Source organism: Squalius cephalus (genome assembly GCF_949319135.1).
Source record: "Squalius cephalus genome assembly, chromosome: 22".
Taxonomy (NCBI): Eukaryota; Metazoa; Chordata; class Actinopteri; order Cypriniformes; family Leuciscidae; genus Squalius; species Squalius cephalus.
In genome coordinates this window covers 5168770-5183238 of record NC_137143.1, presented here as the reverse complement: position 1 = coordinate 5183238, position 14469 = coordinate 5168770, and the positions used below count along the sequence as shown (strand labels likewise).

General features: G+C 37.1%; 1 protein-coding gene across 1 annotated transcript in view; it reads left to right on the top strand.

Annotated features, from left to right (window-relative positions):
* Nucleotides 1-952: 952 nt before the first annotated feature.
* The window catches only part of acap3b (ArfGAP with coiled-coil, ankyrin repeat and PH domains 3b), an 82553-nt gene continuing 69036 nt past the window's right edge, over nucleotides 953-14469 (top strand). The window contains exon 1 of the mRNA XM_079857065.1: nucleotides 953-1239. Within this exon, the coding sequence (XP_079713191.1) occupies nucleotides 1193-1239 (47 nt within the window). The 5' untranslated portion in view covers nucleotides 953-1192. The remainder of the gene's footprint in view (nucleotides 1240-14469) is intronic.

The window sequence follows — 14469 nt, the reverse complement described above, 5'->3', positions numbered from 1 at the left end:
CTATATCCATTGTGTTCACCGTAACAAGAAGTTATCACATTCACATCTGTCAACTGTCACTCTGACTGTTATCAGACAAAATAAGTTCCTGTCCAGAGATATTTAACTCAGTGAAGAAAGCACAGTTACTTTACTTATTTCTAGGCTTTTTATTTAATATCGTGTTTTTGTTCATCTTGATTTCTCACAGCTTGTGTGCTTTTTCATAACTGCGGTGCTGGAGTCTCACGAATGTGTTCACTGTGCAGAGAAGCCCAACGGCCAAGGTCAAGAATTACGTTAAATACATTAAATTTGGTTTGTTTTCACTAAACCCTATCGTATGAACACTTGAAATATCTGGCACGTGTTGCACTTGCATGGGATCATTTTGTGATACTTTTGAGTATTTTTTAAAAAGCTTAATGCTGGTTCAATGCCAATATAAGGACGAGCTCGAGCGGGACATTTTTATTATTACTTTTCTCCTTAATTTTCATTTTTAGGGTGAACAATCCCTTTAAAAACACACAGGCTGTGTTCGAAATCGCCCCCTATACCTTAAATAGGGTATAGGGGGCGAGGTAGCCTATAGGGTATGAGGGGACAGCCATTTGTAGTGGTGTCCAAAACCATAGTGAAAGTTATCAAGTGCACTCATTCAATCCCATAATGCACCGCAATAATGACGAATGCTCAACGGCTAGAGAATACCCATAATGCACTGTGAGGGTTCAATGTGGTTCAATGTGGCTAAATCATTCAGATATAAATTCCTTTTTTAATTTAATTAAGGTTTATATATGCTAGTTTACATGACAGAGTTCAAGGCAAATTCCACTGTCCGAATTCACTCACTCGTTTTCATTCACTCCTTCAAGGAGACTATATTAGTGGAGTAGGCCTAGGGAATAGTGAATGGGGGACGAAGCCACAGTCAAACCAAATATTACACACACACTGTCACACACACACAGTACATGATATGTGCGATATTTGAAAGACGCTCCCTTATCATCTCTTGCCGCATCTTTGACGACGGTCCCTTAGCTCTCTCAGTGCTGAAACTGATCCACATAGATCTGTAACAGTGTGTCACAGTGCCACTGTTTTACCGGGGAAAGGGATACACTTGCGTTTTACATTCAGGCGTATTACAACCACCGGCAATGCTGTGTTACATTTTTAACTGAAAGAAGGAATAACTGCAAAAATGACGGTGGATTTTGAGGAATGTATTAAAGATTCTCCCCGTTTCAGGTAAGAACACACTCATGATCCACAGCTGACGCCTGTTTGCATGTGAATGCTTAGAATATTCTCTTTGAACAACACACACAGTTCATAACATCGTTGGCGGTTCTCCTCTCTCTGAGCGCTTATGGTCAATTGAGGGTTAATTGTAAAATACAAAAGATTTTTGGTTGAGGTTGTGGGTTTATGTTATAATACGACGAGTCTTAAAAACAGGTCGGGCTTTTATGCTCCGTTTACAATGTGATTTTAAACATGTACACATATTGTGGCTCAACACATCCATAGCCTGTTTTTAGGGCACCACGGGCGCGTGCTACAGTGCTGGGCATCATAGGCGCCCCAAAATGCTGTCTCGCTCGTCATCTTCTTGTTACTAGGTTATGAGGACATTCGCCGTGTTCTTGAGGGACCAGTTGAATGAATGAGGGCTTTTTAAGGACACGGATCTCTAGCCGCAATAGCTCAGTTTCGCTAGTTTCTTGTCTAGTTGTGTTACAGATGTTGGTCGGATGCTATGCTGAATCATTTACTGAAATAAATGAGATTAATCGGACCAGCCTAAAGCGAGAGCATCACATGAAACCTAATGCAGTGATGATGTTCAGATGAATTCATGAAGGGGGGGCGTTGCTGTGCTATACACGCCAAGTATCAGGATTACTAATGCAGAAACACTGGCCATTTACACATGTGCGCAGCTTTCTTGAATATACACTCATCTGTTACAGTAGCATTAATCATCTCAGTAATAAGGTTTGCATGTATAATGCAATATGTAATAATGCAAAATTATATAGTCATTAATACTAAGGATTTTACCAGAGACAGTCATTTAGTAGTCATCGTCACAATTAATTATAATAGTCATCAATGGATTTAAAGAAAACATAATTTTGCTTTTTTTCAGGGCCATTGATTCAACTTCAATAAATAAACTAGCTAAATATTGATAGCAGGTGTTTAAGTTGGAGTCAAAAAGTTTGTGAACCACTGACTTAAAGGGATAGTTCACCCCTAAGTAGGTAAAAAGTAGGTAAATTAGTGAATTACAACACAATATTATATAAAATGCATGACATGCATATCAATATAATCATGAGAATTATGTATGTAAACACAAATGTATAATAAAAAAATGCCATAGAATGAATATGCATTTTAAAAACATTAAGGGAACATGCAAACCTGAGAAAATCTGAAGAATATCCTGATTGCTCTTTTCCATTTAATTACAATTAACAGGAGCTAAAGTGCTTAAAATCACATAAAATCATAAAAGTCTGATTAAAATGGTTCATACATTGGTTCAAAAGTCCTCAGGAGTATGCAGTATAGCCTAGTGTGACTGAAATGTAATAATTTGTTATTCAAATCTTCTCTGGAGCATTCATGAGAGTCCATGAGAAAAGTTGACTGTTGACTCAACAAAAAACTGATCTGATTGACTCATAAATCCGACTGATGTTTTATTATATTTCAATCGTGGAGTCGAAATTAATGAATATAGAATTTAAGTCAATGCATCTTATAATTCCAAAAGGCTGGAATATAGTTGTTTGGACTGGATAATTTGTAAAATTATACGTTTTACTAGGACATTTAAAAAAAGATTCTTATGGGTTTGATACAGATTTTTTGCTTTTTGATGAACGATTCCTTTCATTTTCTAGCCTGGTGTCTAACGTTGCAGGAATTATGGCAGTTATATCATTTGTAGTGTTGTTCTTGTTCTCAGCACAGTGAAAGTCTTGGTTTCAGTAGTTTAGTCAGCACACGTGCAGCTTTCAGCATGGGCAGATTCACTTCAGATGAATTCTAATGAGGTGAATCACAGCTTTTGACAGTCATGGCTCTGTGATTTGCCATCATACATGAAGGACACAGACGATGCTGAACTTGTTCTCCGTCTGTTCAGTTCAGTTGATCTTTTATCTTCTTTGTCAGACATTGAGGCATCATGAACGTCATTCTTACAGCAGTGATGTTAAGTACAATGCAGTGAATGTGATTTCACCAAGTACAACATGTTCCTGGATCAACATCCATCATGCACAGACATTTATCCAGCACTCTGTCTGTGATGCTCCGAGCTCTGCCCTCTTTGTGCCTCTGAGGCATCAAGGACTTTTGAAAGGCAGGCATCAGGGTCATGGAGATGAAGTCTCGGCAAGGGGGTTGATGTTCTGGGCAGACATCCAGTATTCCCAGCTTCACTCACTAGCACTCTCTAGGGACCATACATGAAGAGCCAGACTGCAGATTTCGGTGAAAAATTACAGTTTATCCCCATGATCCTATAGGACAAGCGATTTGGAGAATGGATGGATGGATTTATCTTGTAGTGTCCTTTACATTTAGCACATTCAGACACGCTTGTCACCTTCTGACATTTTCAAATAGTCTATTGAAGGAAAAGATCCTGTACTTTTTTACACTTATATTTTTTAAAGAAATTACTAATACTTTTAGAGGCCTAGAAAAGTTGCAATTTTCTACACAAGAGTCGACCACCATCATGTTGGTTGCCATTTTGAGTGCAAGGTCACATGACTAACACGAACTTCTGACAGACTTATCTCAGTCTCAACATTTTCCAGAGTACTGACCTGTCTGAATACACACGCTTGCAGTTTTTGCATTTGACCACTTGTCTACTTTCAAGATGTGTTTGTGTTATTTGGCCCAAGGGTTAAGGGTTAGTTCACCCAAAAATGAAAATTATTTCATTAATATAGTTATCATTAATGTGTCACCCTCATGTGGTTCCAAACCCGTAAGACTTTCATTCATCTTCGTAACACAAATCAAAATCTTTTTAATGAAATCTGAAAGATTTCTGTTCCTCCATGGAAAGTCTATTCACCCAAAACTCTTGACGGTTCAAAATGTTCATGAAGAGAATGTAAAATAAATTAATTTGTTTACTGATCAATTTTTATGTGAATAGAACTGGACTTCCCTGTTTGCTTGCTTTCATCACTTTTTACTTCTCTTCTCGTGCACTGGTTACTGAAAAGCTAAGAGGGATTTGTATCACTGACTGACCGACACCAATTCAACATGCTCAATTGGCCAAAAAGCCGCTGACAATATCAGTCTAGTGAAACGCATAGCAAAAACTGAGCTGACAGATGCTCAAAGATGGACAACCTTCAACTTGGTGTGTCACAGCCTTTGAAGCCATCATTTCTACTTGTGACGGCAATAACTCATAAGATTTAGTTTTAGCTTTGTCTCTATACACTCACAGAAAAAAAGATACAATTTTGTTCCAAAGAAGGTACAAACCCTTGTCACTGGGGCGGTACCTTTTACTGGTACAAAATTGTACTTTAATATAGAGGAACAAATTTGTTCCATTTCAGTTTGTACCTTAAAGGACATGATTTGTACCATGGGTAACCAAAATGTACCTTTCTGTATACAGTAAAGTTACTATGTCTGGGTCTGAATTAAAGGGAGAGTTCTCCCAAAAAGAAAAATTCAACCATCATTACTCACCCTCATATCGTTCCAAACCCGTAAGACTTTCGTTCATCTTCGGAACACAAATGAAGATCTTTTTGATGAAATCTGAGAGCTTTCTGTCCCTCCATTGACAGCTACGCAACTACCACTTAAGACACTTCAAAAAGTTCCTAAAGAGATTGTAAAACTAATCCATATAAATTGAGCGGTTTAGTCCAAATTTTCTGAAGAGACACTATCACTTTATATGATGAACAGAATGAATTTAGGCTTTTATTCACATTTAAACATTGATCAGCGAACATAAACAGAAGCTCAACCAAACCTGATTGTCATGCGAGAACAAACCTCATTGGTTCTTTCAGAAGCTCAAACGTTCTGCGTAACATGAGAATAAACCTCATTGGTTTTTTCAATCTGCCTAAATTCAATCTGTTCATCATATAAAGCGATCGAGTCTCTTCAGAAAATTTTGGACTAAACCGCTCAATTCATATGGATTAGTTTTACGATCTCTATGAACTTTTTGTTGTGTCATACCAAGTGTCAAAGTGGCAGTTGCGTAGCTGTCAATGGAGTGACAGAAAGCTCTCAGATTTCATCAAAAAGATTAAAGACAGAAGAGTTTAAAGAGTCATTAAAGACAGAATTTTCATTTTTGGGTGAACTAACCCTTTATGTTTTACACCCTTCCTGTAGACTACAAGACACAGAAAGTAATTTCTGTCTAGTTTCCTCAATCTCCAGTTAGAAAGTAACTGGAGCATCTACAGAAATGATCGACTCCTTGAGGACACTTTCACACTAAACATGTTCTTCCACTGAGTCACTCCAGCCAGAGAGTGAACAGAACGAAATTGGCGGGCACCACAGTGTATATGTGGACATGCTGACGGACAGCCGGCTGCTGTTGTGTAACGCGGTGAAACTGGGACATGGAGAGTAGGAGGCAGGAACCAGAATGATCTTCCCAGTCATTCAAGCAGGCTGTCAGCTTTAGGAAAGGTGGAGCTGTTTGCTGGTTTCTACATGCTTCAACCTGCAGCCAGAAAACTGTGCAGTATTAAGAGAGATCAGGTGTGGCTGCGGTACACACTGCGCTGAAGAAGTCACAGTCAGTTGAGTGAAATAGGCTACAGGCATCTAGGTGGGACAGTGTTGCATTCCTGCACATTTATAGTAATTCCTGAATTAGATGAAAAACTTCCGTCTAGACCGTTGATGAAGTGCGTTGTGTAGGTGTGTAGTATAAATGCATTTCCTTATATAATACATTTGGCATGTTGCCATTGTTCATATGTTGTTGTTTTTTTTACCTGAGGCATAGTAAAACAAACAACCACAAAAATAGTTCACGTTGGTGTTGGTAAACAAGTTCAATTTAACCATGAGGAGGAACAACTTTCTGTGTATCTATAGCACGGTCACATTTACTGTTAATGTACATTTTCGTGGGAAAAATCAGGTTGAAATTTCCCGCGGATTCGAAACTGACTTCTGAGGTGATGTGCTTCATATATTGCTACGTTATTGACTATAGACGATGGACCTTTTTCACCCGTGAAATTTTGCATAAATTTTGCCAACTTTAAATTTTCTTTATATGACGATAGTTCGCCTAAAAATTTCAATTCTGAAAATTGTTTACTCATCCTCATGTCGTTCCAATTATTTTCTTTCTGGGGAACACAAAAGTAGATAAAGTATTCCCCTAAAATTAATATTTAAAATAATTAGTCATCCTTCCTACTTGACATAATACTTTTTCGCATATCCTATCGTAGTGAAGTAAGTGCGTATATTTGGACACAGAGAGTGTCTCGCGAGTCGTCAGTACATACAGGACTACATTTTGATTTCAATGTTTTCTTATTTAGAAATTAACCTTGGAACTGTACAAATGCAGACGCCTCTAGCCATGCAAGATTGATATAATTGCTTTCCTAATTGTATTTGCACGATTCGTACGGCAACACAACATCCTAATGTTGCCTCAGGGGTTAATCAAAGCCCGCGTGGGGGCATTACTCTAAATTGTCTTTCCCTATGGTTAGGTTTTTCTTTCTGGTCAACTACAGGAGCAACAGTTTGAAAATAGTTTTGCTGAGTAAGTTAGATCATAAGCACATGTGAACTCTATCGCCCCCTTGAGGACGGAGGTATGGCACCGAGAATAGCTATATAACAGTACAACTTGCGATACTAATTTGACCGTTTAAAAGTGACGGGTCCTCTATTGTGAGGTCTGCTTTTGTGTATGGGTTTTCAAGAAAGCATTGTCAGTGAATGTCAGCATGACAGCATGTGGCAAACAGTTTTGCACGGCAGACTTTTCACAAACACAAAGGTAAAGTCAATCGCACACCTGTCACAATACCCTTCATTCATTAACCCATGACTGTCAGCGGCCTCTTCTTTGACAATGCAGTAGAACCGGCATGTGGCAACTCCTGTCACACCTCCCTTTCACAGAAATGTGCACATTTACTTTAGCCTACAAAGGTCAAGGTTTCACTCTGATGTGTGTAGTCGGTTTACATTAAGCCTCATTACTTCCTCTGTGGATTAAGACAGAGCCGTCAAACAACTAAATCAGTTTTGCCTCAAGAAGTCAAAGAGGGTGACTTGAGTAAACAGTTCTGACAAACTTAATTGACTCTGTTGTTTCACCCGACAGTACATTCAGCGCTGTGTCAAAACAAGCTCTGAACATGCAGAACAAGCCTTTTATACAGTCTCTCAATAGCACAACAGTGTATTTTCTGTTTGGTCTCTATAGTTACAGGAAACTACCACTTTTCTCCTGGATCCTACAGTGAAGGAAACGGACAGATATGGGGTCGTGACCCTAGAACTCAGCATGTGTTTCTAATGGATGGGCTTCTATAATCGGCTGACTGGAATGCATGAGAAGAATGTATGGTTTAAGATGACAAGGAACTGAACCAGAGAACATTTGCCATAATGCTCAAACCATCCTTTATCACACTTGTCTGCAGAGCACGTATTACATTATAAAAATAAGTATTGCTGTCTTAAAATCACGGAAACGCTTTCATTGTTTGTAATGTATAGATGTATAGTGTAAAGTGTGGGGGAAAAGCCAAGAGATACCATGAAGGCACAACTAAATGTTTCTAAATTTGCAAAAACAATATGCAAATGACCCAGTAAATCTCAATAAATAGTTACATTTATTAATACATTTATATTTGTGTATATATGCATGTAGGAGTGGGTGATTTGACTCAATTCTTATTTCACCATATGAGAAATTTGATTTCACGAAAAAGATATATCATGATATAGTTTTTGTTATTTGATCTCATTTCTGTTATTAAAAACAAGAAGAATGAAGCAAATTACAAATACAATATAACAAATATATGAATTAAACTAATTAAGTTTTTCAGGTACAATAGGGTTATTTTACATGTTAGAATTCGTACAAAAATGTTTATATATCATATGTAAAAATAAAATATTGCTTAGTCTTCAGTGTATGAATTAAATATACATTTATTTTTATTTAAGCTAAAAAAGTTATAAAGTTATGTTCTCTTTTGTTTGATTCACATTAATGATACAGAGTATATATATATATATATTAGTGCTGGGGAAAAATTAATCGCGATTAATCGCATCCAAAATAAAAGTTTGTGTTTGCATAATATATGTGTGTGTACTGTGTATAATTATTTTGTATATATAATACACACATATGCATGTATTTATTTAAGAAATATTTGCATGTATATACATTTATACATAATTTATATTATATATAAATATAAAAAATGTATATACAAATAAATCAAAATCTTAAATATATACATGCATATGTGTGTATTTATATATACAAAATAATTATACACAGTACACACATATATATTATGCAAACACAAACTTTTATTTTGGATGCGATTAATCGCATTTTTTCCCAGCACTAATATATATATATGTGTGTATATGTATATATGTGTGTAATAATATATATTACTGTATTGTTATTGATTGATCACATTCTTTTATTTCTATGGATAGATGATTATCTTCATTACAGACTCTAATTTTAATATGGCTGCTTTTATAATTATATAACCTCATTCTTCTACCACAAATGTCAGCTGGATGTAATCCATTGTCTCCAGCATCACCTTTTGAGAATTATGAATGCCGCCTCTGCTTCATTATATAATACGTCAATAAAGTCAATACGAGCAGATATCATTGGCAGTGACTGGCCGCCATGGCAACAGGCTTTTTGGATGTAGGCGGATGACTCCCCTTTTCTGCAGATTTCACAGGAGTGGCCTTTACCTATTCCACATCACACACCAATGAACAGTCATAATCCTCAGAAGAGAAATGAAAATTTCACTCCACATATCCCAGCGACCTTTGTGATTTGCACACATCGATCTCTTGATTTGATTTATTAAATCCCATAACACTATTTCATTAGAAAGGTCAGGACAAAATGGATCGCTATTAACCTGATACATAAATCTGATTCCCTAATGTTTGAAAAAAAAGTACTCCGTGAAATGAATTATGATTGCATTCTGGGCCTTAATGCTCTATATCTTGTTGGAAACCCTTTAATCCCAACGGATTTATCCTATGAAAACAGGTTTTCAGAGTAGGTATGTTTGCATCAGGTCAATTGTTTGACCAGGATTAAACCTTGAATCTCATCTCTCTCCGCATACAAAAGAGCTTTAGAGAGCATTAACGGGAAATAATATATGTAGATTTGATGGTAATAGAAAACAAACAAACAAACACACTGTGGGGAATTCTGTTGCATTTGTTCTTCTGAGTTCATAACGCAACTCGTAGTTGCATATATGGGTCAGTGACATATCAAAGTGTCCATGATAAAGGAAAAAGCTAGTTTTAAACACGTGGCCTCAGAAATATACTTTTTATATATTACTGCCTTTTTGGGGAGTTGCACCACATGACATTTTACAACCTGAACTAACTTGTGAACTAACTAACTTTCTCCTGCATGTTAGTCAAATACCACGACTACGATTTGGCAGATTTATTTTTAAGATCGCGTCAAACTATGCTTAAGTAGGTTGTCTTTTCAAGAATTTCATTCATTCAATAAAGCTAGTGTCCGTTATGTGATCAGAACAGTTATACCATCCTGACAAAAATATCAGAATGAAGTTTAATTCAGAAAATAACACCATGCTCATCATGTAAGTCATTTTCTCTTTCAATTGTATTGTATTTTGAGTTTCTGAATAATAGGACAAACACATGAACATCATGTCATCGACTCGTATTGGCCCTCCATATTTTTGTTTCATAAAGTCATTACACTTTGTCAAGCCAACATTCAGGTTTCCACCATCAGTCAGTATACCCAAGCGTTCACTATAAATCAAACCCAAGAGGAAGAAAGACTTGTAATAAAGTTACAACTCAAAGATCTGTTTTTCTTGGGAAAACTGTTCCACTCTTCTTCAAGCACATGCTGGGAATACCAGGACGTCCTCTTTCATGTCAAGATCATGAGAGTGCCACTGAAAAACTTCAAAGCAGCATGAGAAACTGAGATGTCACTCTGCATGGGCTGCTGTGTGAAATATTTAGTGGTAGTTAGCGAAAGGAATATAGTGTTTATGTAATTTTGTCAGGCTTTGTAATTATGGTTGGTGTAATGATCTAGAACAAACTGTCCAACACATTTTCATCATCTATGCATGCGTCAATGTCTCCAAATGCAGTTTAGTGGTCATTGATCTCCACTATAAGGCCAATGTCCACTGGCATAGTCCATACCTGCCTCATTCAGAATAAACATGTTGGGCAATTTGCACTTCATTCCAATGGATTACCCATTGGACAACTGTTTACATGCTGTGTCTCGCAGAACATATTTTGGAGATTAGTGAAACATGCAGACAGATAAATGCATTTTTTCATTGCGCCACGTTTGGATTGTTGTTATCTCTTCAGAGAGATATACCTGTCTGTTGATCTGTTATTGACTTCAGTTCCAGCTCAGTGAGTCAGCTAGTCCTGAGTTCACATAAAATAAATTGGGTCACAATTCATTCAACCTCATGTCATTCCAAACCTGTATGATTTTCTTAATTTTGTGGAACACAGAAGGTATTTTGCCAAATGTCTCAGTCCGTACAATGGAACTTAATGGGTTCCGATGTTGTTTTGGACCCCATTGACTTTCATTATATACACAAAAACGGTTGAATTGTTCCATAGAAGGTTAAAAGAACACAGCAGAGATATAACAGAAACCAGAATGGTCAGATACTGAAGACAGTGAGTTCTATTATCTCCTGTATCTTCTCAATCTATTGACACTATGAAGGTGTACATTGTCGCTGTTTTGGCAGGAGACTCCTTATCCGGTCCTACACAATGCCAAAGGCATGTTCCCATCATATGAATCTAGTGACTCATGACAGTGATGTCTGTTGAAAGAACCCTGTTAATCTTGGTTGTATACCCATATCTCTACTATAAAGGGCTCATTGTAGCTCATCCAATCAATTCCTGACTAGTCCTGCAGTTGTTTTTGGTGCAGTATATCCCCTTTCGATCAGGAATACATCACCTTACTGCAGTAAAATAATGCCGGGTTCAGTACAGTATCAACTGTGCAGTTTGTCTGGGCCTCCCCTCTGGTTTAGTGCCCTTGGCACCTTCCCGGTAGGCCCATGAGTTAATCCCGGGATGTCCCGACAGAAAGACTAGCATGTTTCTTTTTCCGGTCCTCTTCGATGGATTCCGTCACATCTACGACATTGACCAATAGGAGCACAGAAACTCTTCCATACACAGCTTTTAAACATGCTGAAACGAAAGAATGACTATGGCATTGGAATTATGCAATGGAGGGAAGGTTTGTATAGCTATGGCAACAATGCTCCTACCCGTATGATGTTTTCTCGAGGGACGACCACCACGACAGACTGAAAAAAGTGAGTACTGGAATTAGCATTAAGCTAATACTTCAGTTGTTTGTTGTTTACGCTCTTGTGTCCGGACATCAGTCACTAATTCCACCTTCTTGATGACATCACGCATGTCGTTAAAGACAGCAAGAGGTGATTGGTCGGGAAGCAACATGTAGTCTTGACATGTTTCTTGTCCATGAAACAACAAGCATTTAGCAGTCAAGATAGCATAATCTGACTCTGACTGTCGTAACAGACAAAAATATAGTGTAGTCTGAACCCAGAAGTTGGGAATGCATATTGACTAATATTCCTGGAATATGCATGAGCATGTAATGTATTAAAGCTGTTAGTTTTGACTTCAGTTAAGATTTCACAGACAAGGTTTAAGCCTGTAGTCCCAGACTAAAATGCATGATCGAGCTGTTTAAACTGCAAGCAACTTGCTCTGATATATCCTAAAATATGTCAGTGCCATTGTTTTGTCTCAAGATGCACACCAGTTCTGTTTTTTCTAAGGCACGTTTATAAAAGCTGCTTAAATGTCCTAACTGAACTGTAAAGTCCTACTACTGGTTTAATCTAAGCCCTGCATGTGAAGCCAGGCTTAGAAGTGTTCAATGTTTAAAAAAGTCCAGGTTACCAAGCAACTCTATTATGGCCGATTATTTCCCACAAACCAATGACAAAAGTACACATAACTCGCTTATCTGTCCCACGAGAACCCTGGAAGAACTAGTTTTTGAGTGTCCTGTTTGTGGACAGGAGGAATTTGAATTCCTGCTTTACATCATTTTTAAGTGGTTCTGGTGATAATAAACAGCCATCTGTGTCTGAGTTTTCCTCTTTTTTTGCAGCTATTGCCAGTTGTATCTTTTTTTGATGGTTGCTTCTGATCTGTTTTATTTATAGGCTTGTGACAGATTCATTTCTGGGTCACTTGATTGTGTGTCCCTCTTGAGCACTTTATGAAAACATGTTTGTGTATACAACCTCTGATTACTTCCCAGATCAAGCGCTGCATCTGGGGCTCTTTGCTCTGTGTGAGTGTCTCCAGATCACTGTGAAGGATACTGATGAATAATTTCATTCCGTACCCTTCTGCTTATTTATTTTTATTTTTTTACTGTATAGCTGAGACAAGCATCACTACTACTTTTGCTCATATTTGGGTAGACCTGCAAGAAGCCACCCAAGCAACCGCATAGCAAAGCTTGCACGTTCTTATACCTCTTCTTTGGTTGACATTTTATTCGGTAATGTTTGGCAGTTTTGATTTATATGCTGTTTAATGTTTGATGATCGCGTTATTTAACATGTAAGCAATGCTTCTGTTGCTTGTTTCTGCTTCTTCTTCTCCTGTGTTTTGATCCAGAGATTCTTTCAGAAGATGCGTAATAGCGCCCCCTACCATATAACAGTGAAAACATGGTTTGCTGTTAAATTCTGTCAATGGCGGGGAAGTGCCATTGGTGCAGAAAGAGTTAACTGTTTACTATTTCTTAAAGACTTGGAAGCTGAAACTTGCAATTATGGTAAAGGGTGTTACTTTACGCACACGCGCTTTAGGTCTTTGGCCAATCACAACGCACTGGGTCAGCTGGCCAATCGAGCTTTTCAGAAGGAGGGGCTTTGTAGAAATCAGAGCGTTTCAGACAGACTGGGAATAGAGGAGATGCAATAATTTACAGTATATTTCGAACATTAAAGCATGTTAACCTATTCTGTTACACCCAATACACTAAATAATGAACTTTTAAAATAGCATCATATGACCCCTTTAAAATTCGTTTTTGTTAATTGAAATAATCATTATTAATTACTAAAACTAAAATAAAATTAAAACTAAGGATTATTTAAGTGAAATGAAAAATAGCGAGTTAGTGAGCGAGTTCAGTCAGGTTATTGTTAACTAAAACTACTTAAATTATTTTTGTTAATTTAAATAAAATAAAAATAAATATGAATGATCAAAACTCATAAAAATAAGTTAAAGCTAAATAGAAATATTTAAAAGAAACAAAAACGCATAACAAAATGACTAAAACTTAAACTAAAATTAAAAATAGCTTATTATAAATATTAAATACTTTACTAGTATATAAATAATACTAAAATGACTTGTGCAGCAAGGTGTCAGGTTTTAAGCGAAACTTCATTATTTACTATGATATCATCCTGTATTTATGCAGAAAAGGAAGCCATGTGGAAAATGACGGTACACTTTCAGGGCTTCAAACCAAAACAACTGGTTTTGCTCGTCACATCGTTCCCACTGCAGTTATTTAGCATTTTGAAACCGTTGCACATGAAAACATGTGATGCTGTTTGAAACAAACTCATACTCTCAGTAGCTTTCTAAAATGCAGCTTGTACCTTATTGATTGTTGTTGGTTTTGGCCACAAATGATGAATCACCAAAATGTAGGAGGAGAAGAGAGTGATATTGGTGTGATGTAGACGCGTCTGATGCAATATTGAGAGTTTGTCTGGTGGTTATGAACAGGCCAATATCTCATTCTCAAGCAGATATAGTTCTGAGCAATATCTTATCAATACCAATCTTGTATAAATGTTACATATAGTGCTTTTGCGCAACACTCACAACCTGAGTGTTTAGATGTTTTGATAAAGGAATTGCGGAAAAGTGGACCAGGAAATTCCACGACTATGATGCAAGGTTGTTATGTTTTTCCCTATAGTGATCTGTTTCATCATCTTCAAATACCAACTCCTCCACATTTAAGAATATCAACAAGTGACTGAGGATGGTTACGGTTACACATGTACAGTACTGTGCAAAATCTTAGGCATGTTAATACCC